Source organism: Salvelinus fontinalis, chromosome 1 (genome assembly GCF_029448725.1).
Source record: "Salvelinus fontinalis isolate EN_2023a chromosome 1, ASM2944872v1, whole genome shotgun sequence".
Taxonomy (NCBI): domain Eukaryota; kingdom Metazoa; phylum Chordata; class Actinopteri; order Salmoniformes; family Salmonidae; genus Salvelinus; species Salvelinus fontinalis.
This window is the reverse complement of record NC_074665.1, coordinates 97,817,766-97,839,612: the sequence shown is the minus strand read 5'-3', so window position 1 is coordinate 97,839,612 and position 21,847 is coordinate 97,817,766. Positions and strand designations below refer to the sequence as shown.

Genomic DNA, 21,847 nt, shown 5'->3' with positions numbered 1-21,847 from the left:
AGAGAGACAGACAGTGAGATGGAGAGAGAGAGACACAGTGTGATGGAGAGAGAGAGATAGTGAGATGGAGAGAGAGAGACAGTGAGATGGAGAGAGAGAGACACAGTGTGATGGAGAGAGAGACAGACAGTGAGATGGAGAGAGAGAGACACAGTGTGATGGAGAGAGAGAGATAGTGAGATGGAGAGAGAGAGACACAGTGTGATGGAGAGAGAGAGACATTGAGATGGAGAGAGAGAGACAGTGAGATGGAGAGACAGTGAGATGGAGAGAGAGATGGCGAGAGAGAGACAGTGAGATGGCGAGAGAGACAGACAGTGAGATGGAGAGAGAGACAGACAGTGAGATGGAGAGAGAGACAGACAGTGAGATGGAGAGAGAGACAGACAGTGAGATGGAGAGAGAGAGAGACAGTGAGATGGAGAGAGAGAGACAGTGAGATGGAGAGAGAGATGGCGAGAGAGAGACAGTGAGATGGCGAGAGAGAGACAGTGAGATGGCGAGAGAGAGACAGTGAGATGGAGAGAGAGAGAGACAGTGAGATGGAGAGAGAGATGGCGAGAGAGAGACAGTGAGATGGCGAGAGAGAGACAGTGAGATGGAGAGAGAGAGACAGTGAGATGGAGAGAGAGAGACAGTGAGATGGAGAGAGAGAGACAGTGAGATGGCGAGAGAGAGACAGTGAGATGGAGAGAGAGAGACAGTGAGATGGCGAGAGAGAGACAGTGAGATGGCGAGAGAGAGACAGTGAGATGGAGAGAGAGAGACAGTGAGATGGAGAGAGAGATGGCGAGAGAGAGACAGTGAGATGGCGAGAGAGAGACAGTGAGATGGCGAGAGAGAGACAGTGAGATGGCGAGAGAGAGACAGTGAGATGGCGAGAGAGAGAGACAGTGTGATGGAGAGAGAGACAGTGAGATGGCGAGAGAGAGAGACAGTGTGATGGCGAGAGAGAGACAGTGAGATGGCGAGAGAGAGACAGTGAGATGGCGAGAGAGAGACAGTGAGATGGAGAGAGAGACAGTGAGATGGCGAGAGAGAGAGACAGTGTGATGGAGAGAGAGAGACAGTGAGATGGCGAGAGAGAGACAGTGAGATGGCGAGAGAGAGACAGTGAGATGGCGAGAGAGAGACAGTGAGATGGCGAGAGAGAGACAGTGAGATGGCGAGAGAGAGACAGTGAGATGGCGAGAGAGAGAGACAGTGTGATGGAGAGAGAGAGACAGTGTGATGGAGAGAGAGAGACAGTGTGATGGAGAGAGAGAGCCAGTGTGATGGAGAGAGAGAGAGAGACAGTGAGATGGAGAGAGAGAGAGAGACAGTGAGATGGAGAGAGAGAGACAGTGAGATGGAGAGAGAGAGACAGTGAGATGGAGAGAGAGAGACAGTGAGATGGAGAGAGAGAGACAGTGAGATGGAGAGAGAGAGACAGTGAGATGGAGAGAGAGAGATTGAGAGAGAGAGAGACACAGTGAGATGGAGAGAGAGACACAGTGAGATGGAGAGAGACAGTGAGATGGAGAGAGAGAGACAGTGAGATGGAGAGAGAGAGACAGTGAGATGGAGAGAGAGACACAGTGTGATGGAGAGAGAGAGACAGTGAGATGGAGAGAGACACAGTGTGATGGAGAGAGAGAGACAGTGAGATGGAGAGACAGTGAGATGGAGAGAGAGAGACAGTGAGATGGAGAGAGAGAGACAGTGAGATGGCGAGAGAGAGACAGTGAGATGGAGAGAGAGAGACAGTGAGATGGAGAGAGAGAGACAGTGAGATGGCGAGAGAGAGACAGTGAGATGGCGAGAGAGAGACAGTGAGATGGCGAGAGAGAGACAGTGAGATGGCGAGAGAGAGACAGTGAGATGGCGAGAGAGAGACAGTGAGATGGCGAGAGAGAGACAGTGAGATGGCGAGAGAGAGACAGTGAGATGGCGAGAGAGAGACAGTGAGATGGAGAGAGAGAGACAGTGAGATGGCGAGAGAGAGACAGTGAGATGGCGAGAGAGAGACAGTGAGATGGCGAGAGAGAGAGACAGTGTGATGGAGAGAGAGAGACAATGTGATGGAGAGAGAGAGACAGTGTGATGGAGAGAGAGAGACAGTGTGATGGAGAGAGAGAGACAGTGAGATGGAGAGAGAGAGAGAGAGACAGTGAGATGGAGAGAGAGAGACAGTGAGATGGAGAGAGAGAGACAGTGAGATGGAGAGAGAGAGACAGTGAGATGGAGAGAGAGAGACAGTGAGATGGAGAGAGAGAGACAGTGAGATGGAGAGAGAGAGACAGTGAGATGGAGAGAGAGAGACAGTGAGATGGAGAGAGAGACAGTGAGATGGAGAGAGAGAGAGAGAGATTGAGAGAGAGAGAGACACAGTGAGATGGAGAGAGAGACACAGTGAGATGGAGAGAGACAGTGAGATGGAGAGAGAGAGACAGTGAGATGGAGAGAGAGAGACAGTGAGATGGAGAGAGAGACACAGTGTGATGGAGAGAGAGAGACAGTGAGATGGAGAGAGAGAGACAGTGAGATGGAGAGAGAGAGGGACAGTGAGATGGAGAGAGAGAGGGACAGTGAGATGGAGAGAGAGACAGTGAGATGGAGAGAGAGAGACACAGTGAGATGGAGAGAGAGAGACAGTGAGATGGAGAGAGACAGTGAGATGGAGAGAGAGGGACAGTGAGATGGAGAGAGAGAGTGAGATGGAGAGAGAGAGTGAGATGGAGAGAGAGAGTGAGATGGAGAGAGACAGTGAGATGGAGAGAGAGAGAGTGAGATGAAGAGAGACAGTGAGATGGAGAGAGACAGTGAGATGGAGAGACAGTGAGATGGAGAGAGACAGTGAGATGGAGAGAGACAGTGAGATGGAGAGAGAGAGAGAGAGAGAGATGGAGAGAGAGAGACAGTGAGATGGAGAGAGAGAGACAGTGAGATGGAGAGAGAGAGAGACAGTGAGATGGAGAGAGAGAGAGACAGTGAGATGGAGAGACAGTGAGATGGAGAGAGACAGTGAGATGGAGAGAGAGAGAGATGGAGAGAGACAGTGAGATGGAGAGAGAGAGAGATGGAGAGAGAGACAGTGAGATGGAGAGAGAGAGAGAGAGATGGAGAGAGACAGTGCGATGGAGAGAGAGAGAGATGGAGAGAGAGACAGTGAGATGGAGAGAGAGAGAGAGAGATGGAGAAAGAGACAGTGAGACGGAGAGAGAGAGAGAGATGGAGAGATGGAGAGAGAGAGAGAGACAGTGAGATGAGAGAGAGAGACAGTGAGATGGAGAGAGAGAGAGAGACAGTGAGATGGAGAGAGAGAGAGAGACAGTGAGATGGAGAGAGAGAGAGAGACAGTGAGATGGAGAGAGAGAGAGAGACAGTGAGATGGAGAGAGAGAGAGACAGTGAGATGGAGAGAGAGAGAGAGACAGTGAGATGGAGAGAGAGAGAGAGACAGTGAGATGGAGAGAGAGAGAGAGAGACAGTGAGATGGAGAGAGAGAGAGAGACAGTGAGATGGAGAGAGAGACACAGTGTGATGGAGAGAGAGAGAGAGACAGTGAGATGGAGAGAGAGAGACAGTGAGATGGAGAGAGAGAGAGGGACAGTGAGATGGAGAGAGAGACAGTGAGATGGAGAGAGAGACAGTGAGATGGAGAGAGAGACAGTGAGATGGAGAGAGAGACAGTGAGATGGAGAGAGAGACAGTGAGATGGAGAGAGAGAGACAGTGAGATGGAGAGAGAGAGAGAAAGACAGTGAGATGGAGAGAGAGAGACAGTGAGATGGAGAGAGAGAGTGAGATGGAGAGAGACAGTGAGATGGAGAGAGAGAGACAGTGAGATGGAGAGAGACAGTGAGATGGAGAGAGAGAGAGATGGAGAGAGACAGTGAGATGGAGAGAGAGACAGTGAGATGGAGAGAGAGAGATGGAGAGAGAGAGAGAGAGAGTGAGATGGAGAGAGAGATGGAGAGAGAGTTAGATGGAGAGAGAGTTAGATGGAGAGAGAGAGAGATGGAGAGAGAGAGATGGAGAGAGAGAGAGACAGTGAGATGGAGAGAGAGAGAGAGACAGTGAGATGGAGAGAGAGAGACAGTGAGATGGAGAGAGAGAGACAGTGAGATGGAGAGAGAGAGAGACAGTGAGATGGAGAGAGAGAGAGACAGTGAGATGGAGAGAGACAGTGAGATGGAGAGAGAGAGAGATGGAGAGAGAGACAGTGATATGGAGAGAGAGAGACAGTGAGATGGAGAGAGAGAGACAGTGAGATGGAGAGAGAGAGACAGTGAGATGGAGAGAGACAGTGAGATGGAGAGAGAGAGAGAGAGAGAGACAGTGAGATGGAGAGAGAGAGAGAGACAGTGAGATGGAGAGAGAGAGAGAGACAGTGAGATGGAGAGAGAGAGAGAGACAGTGAGATGGAGAGAGAGACACAGTGAGATGGAGAGAGAGAGACAGTGAGATGGAGAGAGAGAGAGGGACAGTGAGATGGAGAGAGAGAGAGGGACAGTGAGATGGAGAGAGAGAGACAGTGAGATGGAGAGAGAGAGACAGTGAGATGGAGAGAGAGAGACAGTGAGATGGAGAGAGAGAGACAGTGAGATGGAGAGAGAGACAGACAGTGAGTTGGAGAGAGAGACAGACAGTGAGATGGAGAGAGAGACAGACAGTGAGATGGAGAGAGAGACAGACAGTGAGATGGAGAGAGAGACAGACAGTGAGATGGAGAGAGAGAGACACAGTGAGATGGAGAGAGAGAGACAGTGAGATGGAGAGAGACAGTGAGATGGAGAGAGAGAGACAGTGAGATGGAGAGAGAGAGACTGTGTAGAGGAGAGGCTGTGCAACCACTGCACAACAGCAGAACCTGAGACGGAGCTGCATTTCCTGACAAAATGTCAAAAATATAAAACAATTAGAGAGTGTCATTTCCCCAAATTTGAAACTATTATTCAAGGTTTCAAAGACCTCTCTGATGAGGATAGGCTACCCGTCCTGTTGGGGGAGGACACAGAGAGCTGTGGGTTGGCAGCGCACTACATTGCTGCCTGCCATAAGTTGAGGGACAGTGTCTGACAGACCAATCAACCTGCACATGTACTCTACTGTATGTTTATTGTTATTGTTGAATGTATGGTTATTTTGACACTTAGTTATTGTTGTTACTGTTGTCCCGTTGACCATTTTGATTCTCATTTTTATATTGTAAATAAGCTTTGGCAATATGTACATTGTTACGTCATGCCAATAAAGCAAATTGAATTGAATTGAATTGAATTGAGAGACAGTGAGACGGAGAGAGACAGTGAGATGGAGAGAGAGAGAGATGGAGAGAGACAGTGAGATGGAGAGAGAGAGAGATGGAGAGAGAGACAGTGAGATGGAGAGAGAGACAGTGAGATGGAGAGAGACAGTGAGATGAGAGAGAGAGAGACAGTGAGATGGAGAGAGAGAGAGAGACAGTGAGATGGAGAGAGAGAGAGAGACAGTGAGATGGAGAGAGAGAGACAGTGAGATGGAGAGAGAGAGAGGGACAGTGAGATGGAGAGAGAGAGAGGGACAGTGAGATGGAGAGAGAGAGACAGTGAGATGGAGAGAGAGAGACAGTGAGATGGAGAGAGAGACAGTGAGATGGAGAGAGAGAGACAGTGAGATGGAGAGAGAGAGACAGTGAGATGGAGAGAGAGAGACAGTGAGATGGAGAGAGAGAGACAGTGAGATGGAGAGAGAGAGACAGTGAGATGGAGAGAGAGAGACAGTGAGATGGAGAGAGAGACAGACAGTGAGATGGAGAGAGAGAGACACAGTGAGATGGAGAGAGAGAGACAGTGAGATGGAGAGAGAGAGACAGTGAGATGGAGAAAGAGAGACAGTGAGATGGAGAGAGACACAGTGAGATGGAGAGAGAGAGACAGTGAGATGGAGAGAGAGAGAGACAGTGAGATGGAGAGAGAGAGAGACAGTGAGATGGAGAGAGAGAGACAGTGAGATGGAGAGAGAGAGACAGTGAGATGGAGAGAGAGAGACAGTGAGATGGAGAGAGAGAGAGATGGAGAGAGAGAGACACACAGTGAGATGGAGAGAGAGACACAGTGAGATGGAGAGAGAGACACAGTGAGATGGAGAGAGAGAGACACAGTGAGATGGAGAGAGAGAGACACAGTGAGATGGAGAGAGAGACACAGTGAGATGGAGAGAGACAGTGAGATGGAGAGAGAGAGACAGTGAGATGGAGAGAGAGAGACAGTGAGATGGAGAGAGAGACACAGTGTGATGGAGAGAGAGAGAGACAGTGAGATGGAGAGAGAGAGACAGTGAGATGGAGAGAGAGAGGGACAGTGAGATGGAGAGAGAGACAGTGAGATGGAGAGAGAGACAGTGAGATGGAGAGAGAGACAGTGAGATGGAGAGAGAGACAGTGAGATGGAGAGAGAGAGACAGTGAGATGGAGAGAGAGAGACAGTGAGATGGAGAGAGAGAGACAGTGAGATGGAGAGAGACAGTGAGATGGAGAGAGAGAGAGAGAGAGAGACAGTGAGATGGAGAGAGAGAGACAGTGAGATGGAGAGAGAGAGTGAGTGAGATGGAGAGAGAGAGAGAGTGAGATGGAGAGAGACAGTGAGATGGAGAGACAGTGAGATGGAGAGAGAGACAGTGAGATGGAGAGAGACCGTGAGATGGAGAGAGAGAGAGAGATGGAGAGAGAGAGAGACAGTGAGATGGAGAGAGAGAGACACAGTGAGATGGAGAGAGAGACACAGTGAGATGGAGAGAGACAGTGAGATGGAGAGAGAGAGACAGTGAGATGGAGAGAGAGACACAGTGAGATGGAGAGAGAGAGACACAGTGAGATGGAGAGAGAGACACAGTGAGATGGAGAGAGACAGTGAGATGGAGAGAGAGAGACAGTGAGATGGAGAGAGAGAGACAGTGAGATGGAGAGAGAGACACAGTGTGATGGAGAGAGAGAGAGACAGTGAGATGGAGAGAGAGAGACAGTGAGATGGAGAGAGAGAGGGACAGTGAGATGGAGAGAGAGACAGTGAGATGGAGAGAGAGACAGTGAGATGGAGAGAGAGACAGTGAGATGGAGAGAGAGAGACAGTGAGATGGAGAGAGAGAGACAGTGAGATGGAGAGAGAGAGACAGTGAGATGGAGAGAGACAGTGAGATGGAGAGAGAGAGAGAGAGAGAGACAGTGAGATGGAGAGAGAGAGACAGTGAGATGGAGAGAGAGAGTGAGTGAGATGGAGAGAGAGAGAGAGTGAGATGGAGAGAGACAGTGAGATGGAGAGACAGTGAGATGGAGAGAGAGACAGTGAGATGGAGAGAGACCGTGAGATGGAGAGAGAGAGAGAGATGGAGAGAGAGAGAGACAGTGAGATGGAGAGAGAGATGGAGAGAGATGGAGAGAGAGAGAGATGGAGAGAGAGAGATGGAGAGAGAGAGAGACAGTGAGATGGAGAGAGAGAGATAGTGAGATGGAGAGAGAGAGATAGTGAGATGGAGAGAGAGAGACAGTGAGATGGAGAGAGACAGTGAGATGGAGAGAGAGAGAGATGGAGAGAGACAGTGAGATGGAGAGAGAGAGATGGAGAGAGAGACAGTGAGATGGAGAGAGATAGAGAGAGATGGAGAGAGACAGTGAGATGGAGAGAGAGAGAGATGGAGAGAGAGACAGTGAGATGGAGAGAGAGAGAGAGATGGAGAAAGAGACAGTGAGATGGAGAGAGAGAGATGGAGAGAGAGAGAGATGGAGAGAGAGAGAGATGGAGAGAGAGAGAGATGGAGAGAGAGAGAGATGGAGAGAGAGAGAGATGGAGAGAGAGAGAGATGGAGAGAGAGAGACAGTGAGATGGAGAGAGAGAGACAGTGAGATGGAGAGAGAGAGACACAGTGAGATGGAGAGAGAGAGAGACAGTGAGATGGAGAGAGAGAGACACAGTGTGATGGAGAGAGAGAGAGAGACAGTGAGATGGAGAGAGAGAGAGACAGTGAGATGAAGAGAGAGAGAGACAGTGAGATGGAGAGAGAGAGAGACAGTGAGATGGAGAGAGAGAGAGACAGTGAGATGGAGAGAGAGACAGTGAGATGGAGACAGTGAGATGGAGAGAGAGAGAGAGACAGTGAGATGGAGAGAGACAGTGAGATGGAGAGAGAGAGAGAGACAGTGAGATGGAGAGAGAGAGAGAGACAGTGAGATGGAGAGAGACAGTGAGATGGAGAGAGAGAGAGAGAGACAGTGAGATGGAGAGAGATTCAGTTGTCTGACATCCGCTGGTTCATTTCTCCTGTGTGTTGTTCCCTATCTAGAATACTGACTTAGCTGCAGTCTTCAGTTATTATGCTGGATAGAGTTGACTTCCTCCCTCCCCACACACAGTGCCCCAAAGACACAGCTGGTTAACTGACAACTCCAGCCAGTGCTTCCAGGACACAAGACCGACCGAGAGAGAAAGAAAAGTGAGCGAGCGGGGGAGAGAAAGAGAGAAGGCAGAATGGCCCGGCGAGGCAGCATGGAGGTTCTCTGGTCTCTGACAGCGAGGCAGCATGGAGTGTCTCTGGTCTCTGACAGCGAGGCAGCATGGAGGTTCTCTGTTCTCTGACAGCGAGGCAGCATGGAGGTTCTCTGGTCTCTGACAGCGAGGCAGCATGGAGTGTCTCTGGTCTCTGACAGCGAGGCAGCATGGAGGTTCTCTGTTCTCTGACAGCGAGGCAGCATGGAGGTTCTCTGGTCTCTGACAGCGAGGCAGCATGGAGGTCCTCTGTTCTCTGACAGCGAGGCAGCAAGGCAGCATGGAGGTCCTCTGTTCTCTGACAGCGAGGCAGCATGGAGGTCCTCTGTTCTCTGACAGCGAGGCAGCATGGAGGTCCTCTGTTCTCTGACAGCGAGGCAGCATGGAGGTCCTCTGTTCTCTGACAGCGAGGCAGCATGGAGGTCCTCTGTTCTCTGACAGCGAGGCAGCATGGAGGCTGTCTGTTCTCTGACAGCGAGGCAGCATGGAGGCTGTCTGTTCTCTGACAGCGAGGCAGCATGGAGGTCCTCTGTTCTCTGACAACGAGGCAGAGCTCTACACCTAGAGGAGAGAGAGACCAGATGTATCAGTGTTTAACACCTAGAGGAGAGAGAGACTAGATGTATCAGTGTTTAACACCTAGAGGAGAGACCAGATGTATCAGTGTTTAACACCTAGAGGAGAGACCAGATGTATCAGTGTTTTACACCTAGAGGAGAGACTAGATGTATCAGTGTTTAACACCTAGAGGAGAGAATAGATGTATCAGTGTTTAACACCTAGAGGAGAGAGAGACCAGATGTATCAGTGTTTTACACCTAGAGGAGAGAGAGACCAGATGTATCAGTGTTTAACACCTAGAGGAGAGAGAGACCAGATGTATCAGTGTTTAACACCTAGAGGAGAGAGAGACCAGATGTATCAGTGTTTAACACCTAGAGGAGAGAGAGATGTATCAGTGTTTAACACCTAGAGGAGAGACCAGATGTATCAGTGTTTAACACCTAGAGGAGAGACTAGATGTATCAGTGTTTAACACCTAGAGGAGAGAGAGATGTATCAGTGTTTAACACCTAGAGGAGAGAGAGACTAGATGTATCAGTGTTTAACACCTAGAGGAGAGACCAGATGTATCAGTGTTTAACACCTAGAGGAGAGAGAGACCAGATGTATCAGTGTTTAACACCTAGAGGAGAGAGAGACCAGATGTATCAGTGTTTAACACCTAGAGGAGAGAGAGACTAGATGTATCAGTGTTTAACACCTAGAGGAGAGACCAGATGTATCAGTGTTTAACACCTAGAGGAGAGAGAGACCAGATGTATCAGTGTTTAACACCTAGAGGAGAGAGAGACCAGATGTATCAGTGTTTAACACCTAGAAGAGAGAGAGACCAGATGTATCAGTGTTTAACACCTAGAGGAGAGAGAGACCAGATGTATCAGTGTTTAACACCTAGAGGAGAGAGAGACTATATGTATCAGTGTTTTACACCTAGAGGAGAGAGAGACTAGATGTATCAGTGTTTACCACCTAGAGGAGAGAGAGACCAGATGTATCAGTGTTTAACACCTAGAGGAGAGAGAGACCAGATGTATCAGTGTTTTACACCTAGAGGAGAGAGAGACCAGATGTATCAGTGTTTAACACCTAGAGGAGAGAGAGACTAGATGTATCACTGTTTAACACCTAGAGGAGAGAGAGACCAGATGTATCAGTGTTTAACACCTAGAGGAGAGAGAGACCAGATGTATCAGTGTTTAACACCTAGAGGAGAGAGAGACCAGATGTATCAGTGTTTAACACCTAGAGGAGAGAATAGATGTATCAGTGTTTAACACCTAGAGAGAGAGACCAGATGTATCAGTGTTTAACACCTAGAGGAGAGAGAGACCAGATGTATCAGTGTTTTACACCTAGAGGAGAGACCAGATGTATCAGTGTTTAACACCTAGAGGAGAGAGAGACCAGATGTATCAGTGTTTTACACCTAGAGGAGAGACCAGATGTATCAGTGTTTAACACCTAGAGGAGAGAGAGACCAGATGTATCAGTGTTTTACACCTAGAGGAGAGAGAGACCAGATGTATCAGTGTTTAACACCTAGAGGAGAGAGAGACCAGATGTATCAGTGTTTAACACCTAGAGGAGAGAGAGACCAGATGTATCAGTGTTTAACACCTAGAGGAGAGAGAGACCAGATGTATCAGTGTTTTACACCTAGAGGAGAGACCAGATGTATCAGTGTTTTTTGGAGCCCGACTGTTTGGTTTTCAAATCTTTGTGTGTATGTAGGTGTGTAGGTGTGTTTTGTTCCTTATCTAGAATTCTGACAAGACTTAGCTGCTGGCCTATTAGCTGCTGGCCTATTAGCTGCTGGCCTATTATCTGCTGGCCTATTTTCTGCTGGCCTATTTTTCACTTCCAAGGTGTAACCCCCCCACCCCCCATTTTTCATTCCATGTGTTGTGTGAACAGCGGACAACACAGGACATCGGTCTTCTCTAGTTCCAATCCCATGATGCCTTTTACCAGGGCTATGGTGACATGGGCCCAGTTCCATATCGGCCCCTAGCTCCTAGCTGTAAGCACTTTGGAGATCAGAACCGGTTTGGATTGGTATGGTAGTTTTACTAATGGGACTTTATGTCATTATTTTCTCCATCTGTCCCATGGTTTCAGATGTGGTGCCACTGGGAAGAGGCTGTGTGAAGTAGAGCGATGGTGACAGAATACAATATGACTCCTTTATTAGACATTACATCAGCACAAAACACCTTCAATCTATCCACCAGATTTTAACAAGTATTTATCCCTCTCTCCCTCCCCTCCCTCTCTCTCCCTCTCTCCCTCTTTCCCACTTTCTCTCTCTTTCCCTCCCTCTCTCTCACCCTCTCCCTCTTTCCCACCCTCCCTCTCTTTCCCACCTTCCCTCTCTCTTTCCCTCCCTCTCTCTTTCCCTCCCTCTCCCTCTCTCCCTCTCTCTCCCTCTTTCCCTCTCTCCCTCCCTCTTTCCCTCTCTCTCCCTCTCTCCCTCTCCCTCCCTCCCTCCCTCCCTCCCTCCCTCCCTCCCTCCCTCCATCTCTCAGGAGTCTCCTTCAGGTCGTAGAAAGGCGCTGGCAAGCAGCAGCATTAACATGAAGCAGTATGCCAGCCCCATGCCCACACAGACTGACGTCAAGCTCAAGTTCAAGCCCCTCTCCAAGAAGGTGGTGTCTGCCACGCTACAGTTCTCCCTCTCCTGCATCTTCCTCCGTGAGGGCAAGGCCACGTAAGTCCACACACACACACACGGCAAGGCCACGTAAGTCCACACACACACACACGGCAAGGCCACGTAAGTCCACACACACACACACGGCAAGGCCACGTAAATATTCTCCCTTCTCAAAAGTCAACCCCCCCAAATCTAGCCCCCTAAACATCTATCCTCCTTGAACTTGTCTTTTTCTACTCTTGTCTTTTTCTCTCTCTTCCATATCAGTTCCTATCTCTGTTTCTTTCCCTTGTCTGTCTTCCTACTTCCTCTTCTGTTGTTCTCACCCTCCTCTCTCTCTCCCTCTCTTGTTGAGTGGATACAGTCTCTATGTATTCCCTTCCCTGCATTCCATAGAGAGTAACGGCAGAAGAAATGAATAGAGAGAGTTTGTGATTTCTGCTGAAGTCCTGCTGCCGTCCACAATACAAACAGGGCTGTAATACCAGTCTCAGTATAATACCAGTCTCAGTGTGTAATACCAGTCTCAGTGTGTAATACCAGTCTCAGTGTGTAATACCAGTCTCAGTATAATACCAGTCTCAGTGTGTAATACCAGTCTCAGTATAATACCAGTCTCAGTATAATACCAGTCTCAGTGTGTAATACCAGTCTCAGTATAATACCAGTCTCAGTATAATACCAGTCTCAGTATAATACCAGTCTCAGTATAATACCAGTCTCAGTATAATACCAGTCTCAGTATAATACCAGTCTCAGTGTAATACCAGTCTCAGTGTATAATACCAGTCTCAGTGTGTAATACCAGTCTCAGTGTGTAATACCAGTCTCAGTGTGTAATACCAGTCTCAGTGTGTAATACCAGTCTCAGTATAATACCAGTCTCAGTATAATACCAGTCTCAGTGTGTAATACCAGTCTCAGTATAATACCAGTCTCAGTATAATACCAGTCTCAGTGTGTAATACCAGTCTCAGTATAATACCAGTCTCAGTATAATACCAGTCTCAGTATAATACCAGTCTCAGTATAATACCAGTCTCAGTATAATACCAGTCTCAGTATAATACCAGTCTCAGTGTAATACCAGTCTCAGTGTAATACCAGTCTCAGTATAATACCAGTCTCAGTATAATACCAGTCTCAGTATAATACCAGTCTCAGTATAATACCAGTCTCAGTAAAATACCAGTCTCAGTATAATACCAGTCTCAGTATAATACCAGTCTCAGTGTGTAATACCAGTCTCAGTGTGTAATACCAGTCTCAGTGTGTAATACCAGTCTCAGTGTGTAATACCAGTCTCAGTATAATACCAGTCTCAGTATAATACCAGTCTCAGTGTGTAATACCGGTCTCAGTATAATACCAGTCTCAGTATAATACCAGTCTCAGTGTGTAATACCAGTCTCAGTATAATACCAGTCTCAGTATAATACCAGTCTCAGTATAATACCAGTCTCAGTATAATACCAGTCTCAGTATAATACCAGTCTCAGTATAATACCAGTCTCAGTATAATACCAGTCTCAGTGTGTAATACCAGTCTCAGTGTGTAATACCAGTCTCAGTGTGTAATACCAGTCTCAGTATAATACCAGTCTCAGTGTGTAATACCAGTCTCAGTATAATACCAGTCTCAGTGTGTAATACCGGTCTCAGTATAATACCAGTCTCAGTGTGTAATACCAGTCTCAGTGTGTAATACCAGTCTCAGTATAATACCAGTCTCAGTATAATACCAGTCTCAGTATAATACCAGTCTCAGTATAATACCAGTCTCAGTGTGTAATACCAGTCTCAGTGTGTAATACCAGTCTCAGTGTGTAATACCAGTCTCAGTGTGTAATACCAGTCTCAGTGTGTAATACCAGTCTCAGTGTGTAATACCAGTCTCAGTGTGTAATACCAGTCTCAGTGTGTAATACCAGTCTCAGTGTGTAATACCAGTCTCAGTGTAATACCAGTCTCAGTGTGTAATACCAGTCTCAGTGTGTAATACCAGTCTCAGTGTGTAATACCAGTCTCAGTGTGTAATACCAGTCTCAGTATAATACCAGTCTCAGTGTGTAATACCGGTCTCAGTATAATACCGGTCTCAGTGTGTAATACCAGTCTCAGTGTGTAATACCAGTCTCAGTGTAATACCAGTCTCAGTGTGTAATACCAGTCTCAGTGTGTAATACCAGTCTCAGTGTGTAATACCAGTCTCAGTGTGTAATACCAGTCTCAGTGTGTAATACCAGTCTCAGTGTGTAATACCAGTCTCAGTGTGTAATACCAGTCTCAGTGTGTAATACCAGTCTCAGTGTGTAATACCGGTCTCAGTGTGTAATACCGGTCTCAGTGTGTAATACCGGTCTCAGTGTGTAATACCGGTCTCAGTATAATACCGGTCTCAGTGTGTAATACCAGTCTCAGTATAATACCAGTCTCAGTATAATACCAGTCTCAGTATAATACCAGTCTCAGTATAATACCAGTCTCAGTATAATACCAGTCTCAGTATAATACCAGTCTCAGTATAATACCAGTCTCAGTATAATACCAGTCTCAGTGTGTAATACCAGTCTCAGTGTGTAATACCAGTCTCAGTGTGTAATACCAGTCTCAGTGTGTAATACCAGTCTCAGTGTGTAATACCAGTCTCAGTATAATACCAGTCTCAGTATAATACCAGTCTCAGTATAATACCAGTCTCAGTGTGTAATACCAGTCTCAGTGTGTAATACCGGTCTCAGTGTGTAATACCGGTCTCAGTATAATACCGGTCTCAGTGTGTAATACCAGTCTCAGTATAATACCAGTCTCAGTGTGTAATACCAGTCTCAGTGTAATACCAGTCTCAGTGTGTAATACCGGTCTCAGTATAATACCGGTCTCAGTGTGTAATACCGGTCTCAGTGTGTAATACCGGTCTAATACCGGTGTACATTCTACCGGCCTCTGTGTACATTCTACCGGCCTCTGTGTACATACTACCGGCCTCTGTGTACATACTACCGGCCTCTGTGTACATACTACCGGCTTCTGTGTACATACTACCGGCCTCTGTGTACATACTACCGGCTTCTGTGTACATACTACCGGCCTCTGTGTACATACTACCGGCCTCTGTGTACATACTACCGGCCACTGTGTACATTCTACCGGCCTCTGTTTACATACTACCGGCCTCTGTGTACATTCTACCGGGCTCTGTGTACATTCTACCGGCCTCTGTGTACATTCTACCGGCCTCTGTGTACATTCTACCGGCTTCTGTGTACATTCTACCGGCCTCTGTGTACATTCTACCGGCTTCTGTGTACATTCTACCGGCCTCTGAGTACATTCTACCGGCCTCTGTGTACATTCTACCGGCCTCTGTGTACATTCTACCGGCCTCTGTGTACATACTATTGGCCTCTGTGTACATTCTACCGGCCTCTGTGTACATTCTACCGGCCTCTGTGTACATTCTACCGGCCTCTGTGTACATTCTACCGGCCTCTGTGTACATTCTACCGGCCTCTGTGTACATTCTACCGGCCTCTGTGTACATTCTACCGGCCTCTGTGTACATTCTACCGGCCTCTGTGTACATTCTACCGGCCTCTGAGTACATTCTACCGGCCTCTGTGTACATTCTACCGGGCTCTGTGTACATTCTACCGACCTCTGTGTACATTCTACCGGCCTCTGTGTACATTCTACCGGCTTCTGTATAGCACCAGTCAGCTAGAGGAATTAACCTCTACTCACCCCGGCTTCAGAATGACAATATCTCTCATTCAATGGATCCATATTCTCTCCAGCATTCTCTCTCTCTCTCTCTCTCTCTCTCTCTCTCTCTCTCTCTCTCTCTCTCTCTCTCTCTCTCTCTCTCTGTGTGTTCCCTCTCTCTTATGCTCTCTTTCGATGCTCTCTCTCTCTCTCCTCGGTCCCTTTGATAAAGCCAAGTGCTATTTTGTATGAGCTTGCTGTCACACAGCCAGTTAAAACAGCGCCAGCTCTTTTGTTGTGTAGAGGAACCGGGGAGTGGCAGTGTGTGACCCCTCTTAACCCTTCAGAGAACCATGTCACTGCACACAAATAAACTCCATTACATCGGTTCAAATCAGCTTCTATTGCTGCTGTGGTCTGACCTGCTGCTGTGGTCTGGCCTGCTGCTGTTGTCTGACCTGCTGCTGTTGTCTGACCTGCTGCTGTTGTCTGGCCTGCTGCTGTTGTCTGGCCTGCTGCTGTTGTCTGACCTGCTGCTGTTGTCTGGCCTGCTGCTGTGGTCTGACCTGCTGCTGGTGTCTGGCCTGCTGCTGTTGTCTGGCCTGCTGCTGTTGTCTGGAGTGAGAGAGAGGACGAGTGAGAGAGAGGACGGGTGAGAGAGAGGACGAGTGAGAGAGAGGACGAGTGAGAGAGAGGACGAGTGAGAGAGAGGACGAGTGAGAGAGAGGACGAGTGAGAGAGAGGACGAGTGAGAGAGAGGACGAGTGAGAGAGAGGACGAGTGAGAGAGAGGACGAGTGAGAGAGAGGACGAGTGAGAGAAAGGACGAGTGAGAGAGAGGACGAGTGAGAGAGAGCGAGAGCCAGAGAGAGAGAGAGGTGGGGGAGAGGGAAGGAGAGAGAGAGAGCCAGGGGGAGAGAGGTGGTGTTGGGGGAGAGGGAAGGAGAGAGAGAGAGAGAGAGAGAGATGTGGTGGTGGGGGAGAGGGAAGGAGAGAGAGAGAGTTAATCCCAGAGTGTTATCTATCTGGTGGTGTCTGGATGTGAGACCCCTCGGCAGAGTGTGTTTCCTCCTTGCCCCCTCATACACACAAACGCACCCACAGAAACATAAATGCATGTGCATACAGGAACACAACTAGACACACACACACACACACACATACACACACACACACGTGCACATTTTGTTTCCTCAGCAGCCACCGCATGAAGGACACTATGCTTACAGACAGGAGAGTAGTACTCTCTCTCTCTCTGGTCCATCTCTCCCTCTGTCTGTCCGTCTCCATCTCTCCCTTTCTCTCTCTGTCACCCTCTCTCTGTCTGTCTCTCTCTCTGGTCCATCTCTCTCTCTGTCTGTCCGTGTCTCTCTCTGGTCCATCTCTCCCTCTGTCTGTCCGTGTCTCTCTCTCTGGTCCATCTCTCCCTCTGTCTGTCTGTGTCTCTCTCTCTGGTCCATCTCTCCCTCTGTCTGTCCGTGTCTCTCTCTCTGGTCCATCTCTCCCTCTGTCTGTCCGTGTCTCTCTCTCTGGTCCATCTCTCTCTCTGTCTGTCCGTGTCTCTCTCTCTGGTCCATCTCTCCCTCTGTCTGTCCGTGTCTCTCTCTCTGGTCCATCTCTCCCTCTGTCTGTCCGTGTCTCTCTCTCTGGTCCATCTCTCCCTCTGTCTGTCCGTGTCTCTCTCTCTGGTCCATCTCTCCCTCTGTCTGTCCGTGTCTCTCTCTCTGGTCCATCTCTCCCTCTGTCTGTCCGTGTCTCTCTCTCTGGTCCATCTCTCCCTCTGTCTGTCCGTGTCTCTCTCTCTGGTCCATCTCTCCCTCTGTCTGTCCGTGTCTCTCTCTCTGGTCCATCTCTCCCTCTGTCTGTCCGTGTCTCTCTCTCTGGTCCATCTCTCCCTCTGTCTGTCCGTGTCTCTCTCTCTGGTCCATCTCTCTCTGTCACCCTCTCTCTCTCTGGTCATCCCTTTATCTCTGTCACCCTCTCTCTGTCCGTGTCTCTCTGTCCGTCTCCATCTCTCCCTTTCTCTCTCTGTCTGTCTCCATCTCTCCCTTTCTCTCTCTGTCCGTTTCTATCACCCTCTCTCTGTCCGTGTCCATCTCTCCCTCCATCTCTCTTTGATATTACCTGTTTAATAACTCTATAGACAGGTTGTGATATTACCTGTTTAATAACACTGTAGACAGGTCGTGATATTACCTGTTTAATAACTCTATAGACAGGTCGTGATATTACCTGTTTAATAACACTCTATAGACAGGTCGTGATATTACCTGTTTAATAACACTATAGACAGGTCGTGATATTACCTGTTTAATAACTCTATAGACAGGTCGTGATATTACCTGTTTAATAACACTCTATAGACAGGTCGTGATATTACCTGTTTAATAACACTATAGACAGGTCGTGATATTACCTGTTTAATAACACTATAGACAGGTCGTGATATTACCTGTTTAATAACTCTATAGACAGGTCGTGATATTACCTGTTTAATAACACTGTAGACAGGTCGTGATATTACCTGTTTAATAACACTATAGACAGGTCGTGATATTACCTGTTTAATAACACTGTAGACAGGTCGTGATATTACCTGTTTAATAACACTATAGACAGGTCGTGATATTTCCTGTTTAATAACACTGTAGACAGGTCGTGATATTACCTGTTTAATAACACTGTAGACAGGTCGTGATATTACCTGTTTAATAACACTATAGACAGGTCGTGATATTACCTGTTTAATAACACTGTAGACAGGTCGTGATATTACCTGTTTAATAACACTATAGACAGGTCGTGATATTACCTGTTTAATAACACTGTAGACAGGTCGTGATATTACCTGTTTAATAACACTATAGACAGGTCGTGATATTACCTGTTTAATAACACTGTAGACAGGTCGTGATATTACCTGTTTAATAACTCTATAGACAGGTCGTGATATTACCTGTTTAATAACTCTATAGACAGGTTGTGATATTACCTGTTTAATAACTCTATAGACAGGTCGTGATATTACCTGTTTAATAACACTCTATAGACAGGTTGTGATATTACCTGTTTAATAACTCTATAGACAGGTCGTGATATTACCTGTTTAATAACACTGTAGACAGGTCGTGATATTACCTGTTTAATAACTCTATAGACAGGTCGTGATATTACCTGTTTAATAACACTCTATAGACAGGTCGTGATATTACCTGTTTAATAACACTCTCTAGACAGGTCGTGATATTACCTGTTTAATAACTCTATAGACAGGTCGTGATATTACCTGTTTAATAACACTATAGACAGGTTGTGATATTACCTGTTTAATAACACTATAGACAGGTCGTGATATTACCTGTTTAATAACACTATAGACAGGTCGTGATATTACCTGTTTAATAACTCTATAGACAGGTCGTGATATTACCTGTTTAATAACACTATAGACAGGTTGTGATATTACCTGTTTAATAACACTATAGACAGGTCGTGATATTACCTGTTTAATAACACTGTAGACAGGTCGTGATATTACCTGTTTAATAACACTATAGACGTGTCGTGATATTACCTGTTTAATAACACTATAGACAGGTCGTGATGTTCCCTGTTTAATAACACTATAGACAGGTCGTGATATTACCTGTTTAATAACACTATAGACAGGTCGTGATGTTACCTGTTTAATAACATTATAGACAGGTCATGATATTACCTGTTTAATAACACTATAGACAGGTCGTGATGTTCCCTGTACGTCCTGAGACTTGTGTGTTACATGGTTTTACAGTAGGTTTGAGATCGTCTTCTCTCCCCTGTGAGATGGTTGTCTGCTATGAGAGAGATAGCGATGTTGGCCTTTACAAAATGGCTGTATGTTGTTTCTCTTTGTTAGATTTGTCACAAATAAAATCTGATTGTCTGTCTGTCTCTCTGTCTCTGTCTGTCTCTGTCTGTCTCTGTCTGTCTCTGTCTGTCTCTGTCTCTGTCTGTCTCTGTCTGTCTGTGTCTCAGTGACGAGGACATGCAGAGCCTGGCCAGCCTGATGAGTATGAAGCAGGCCGATATCGGCAACCTGGATGACTTTGAGGAGGAGGACGAGGAGAATGAGGAGAACAGGGCCAACCAGGAGGAGAAGGCTGCTAAGATCACAGGTGAGTGGTTACACACACACAACGTCTATTTGTTAAGGAGACCAGAAGAAGCTGCTGAGATCACAGGTGAGTGGTTACACACACACACAACGTCTATTTGTTAAGGAGACCAGAAGAAGCTGCTGAGATCACAGGTGAGTGGTTACACACACACAACGTCTATTTGTTAAGGAGACCAGAAGAAGCTGCTGAGATCACAGGTGAAATGCAGTTGTAAAAGGTCGTCTGACCTCAGTGAGACTTCCTGCTTGTGGCCACGTGGTGGTGTTGTGGCCACGTGGTGGTGTTGTGGCCACATGGTGGTGTTGTAGCCACATGGTGGTGTTGTAGCCACGTGGTGGTGGTGTTGTAGCCACATGGTGGTGGTGCTGTGGCCTCATGGTGGTGTTGTAGCCACATGGTGGTGTTGTGGCCACGTGGTGGTGTTGTTGTAGCCACATGGTGGTGTTGTAGCCACATGGTGTTGTTGTAGCCACATGGTGGTGTTGTAGCCACGTGGTGGTGTTGTGGCCACGTGGTGGTGGTGTTGTGGCCACGTGGTGGTGGTGTTGTAGCCACATGGTGTTGTTGTAGCCACGTGGTGGTGTTGTTGTGGCCACGTGGTGGTGTTGTTGTAGCCACATGGTGGTGTTGTAGCCACATGGTGTTGTTGTAGCCACATGGTGGTGTTGTAGCCACATGGTGGTGGTGTTGTAGCCACATGGTGGTGTTGTGGCCACGTGGTGGTGGTGTTGTAGCCACATGGTGGTGTTGTGGCCACGTGGTGGTGTTGTTGTAGCCACGTGGTGGTGGTGTTGTGGCCACATGGTGGTGTTGTAGCCACATGGTGGTGTTGTGGCCACGTGGTGGTGTTGTGGCCACATGGTGGTGTTGTAGCCACGTGGTGGTGTTGTGGCCACGTGGTGGTGTTGTGGCCACATGGTGGTGTTGTGGCCACGTGGTGGTGGTGTTGTAGCCACGTGGTGGTGTTGTAGCCACGTGGTGGTGTTGTGGCCACGTGGTGGTGTTGTGGCCACATGGTGGTGTTGTTGTAGCCACATGGTGGTGTTGTAGCCACGTGGTGGTGTTGTAGCCACATGGTGGTGTTGTAGCCACATGGTGTTGTTGTAGCCACGTGGTGGTGTTGTTGTGGCCACATGGTGGTGGTGTTGTAGCCACGTGGTGGTGTTGTAGCCACATGGTGGTGTTGTAGCCACATGGTGGTGTTGTAGCCACATGGTGGTGTTGTAGCCACATGGTGGTGTTGTAGCCACGTGGTGGTGTTGTGGCCACATGGTGGTGTTGTAGCCACATGGTGGTGTTGTAGCCACATGGTGGTGTTGTAGCCACATGGTGTTGTTGTGGCCACGTGGTGGTGTTGTTGTAGCCACATGGTGGTGTTGTAGCCACATGGTGGTGTTGTAGACACATGGTGTTGTTGTGGCCACGTGGTGGTGTTGTTGTAGCCACGTGGTGTTGTTGTAGCCACATGGTGGTGTTGTGGCCACGTGGTGTTGTCCATTGTTGTTCACCATGTCCAGACGGCCACAGCTTAACAGTCTGCTTTGACTGAGGCATAAACGGAAATAGACAACACACTTCCTGATCTTTTTGGGTGACACCTTGTTCCTTTTCTTTCTTTTTACTGATGCTTGTGGGTCCGCATCTGTGTCTGTGGGTGTCTGCATGTCTGTGGGTGTGTGGGATGTGTTTATGGGTGTATGGGATGTGTTTATGTTTATGGGTGTATGGGATGTGTTTATGTTTATGGGTGTATGGGATGTGTTTATGGGTGTATGGGATGTGTTCATGTTTATGGGTGTATGGGATGTGTGTATGGGTGTATGGGATGTGTGTATGGGTGTATGTGATTTGTGTATGGGTGTATGGGATGTGTGTATGGGTGTATGGGATGTGTGTATGGGTGTATGGGATGTGTTTATGGGTGTATGGGATGTGTGTATGGGTGTATGGGATGTGTTTATCGGTGTATGGGATGTGTTTATGGGTGTATGGGATGTGTTTATGGGTGTATGGGATGTGTGTATGGGTGTATGGGATGTGTTTATGGGTGTATGGGATGTGTGTATGGGTGTATGGGATGTGTTTATCGGTGTATGGGATGTGTTTATGGGTGTATGGGATGTGTGTATGGGTGTATGGGATGTGTGTATGGGTGTATGGGATGTGTTTATGGGTGTATGGGATGTGTGTATGGGTGTATGGGATGTGTGTATGTGTGTATGGGATGTGTGTATGTGTGTATGGGATGTGTTTATGGGTGTATGGGA

At 47.7% G+C, this 21,847-nt stretch overlaps 1 protein-coding gene across 2 annotated transcripts in view; it reads left to right on the top strand.

Moving 5' to 3' along the window:
• The window catches only part of LOC129864936 (EH domain-binding protein 1-like), a 223,840-nt gene that overhangs the window by 69,080 nt on the left and 132,913 nt on the right, over window positions 1-21,847 (top strand). For both annotated transcript variants that reach the window (XM_055937283.1, XM_055937277.1), the window contains exons 6-7: window positions 11,589-11,770; window positions 19,438-19,577. In XM_055937283.1, coding sequence (XP_055793258.1) covers window positions 11,589-11,770; window positions 19,438-19,577 — 322 coding nt within the window. The remainder of the gene's footprint in view (window positions 1-11,588; window positions 11,771-19,437; window positions 19,578-21,847) is intronic.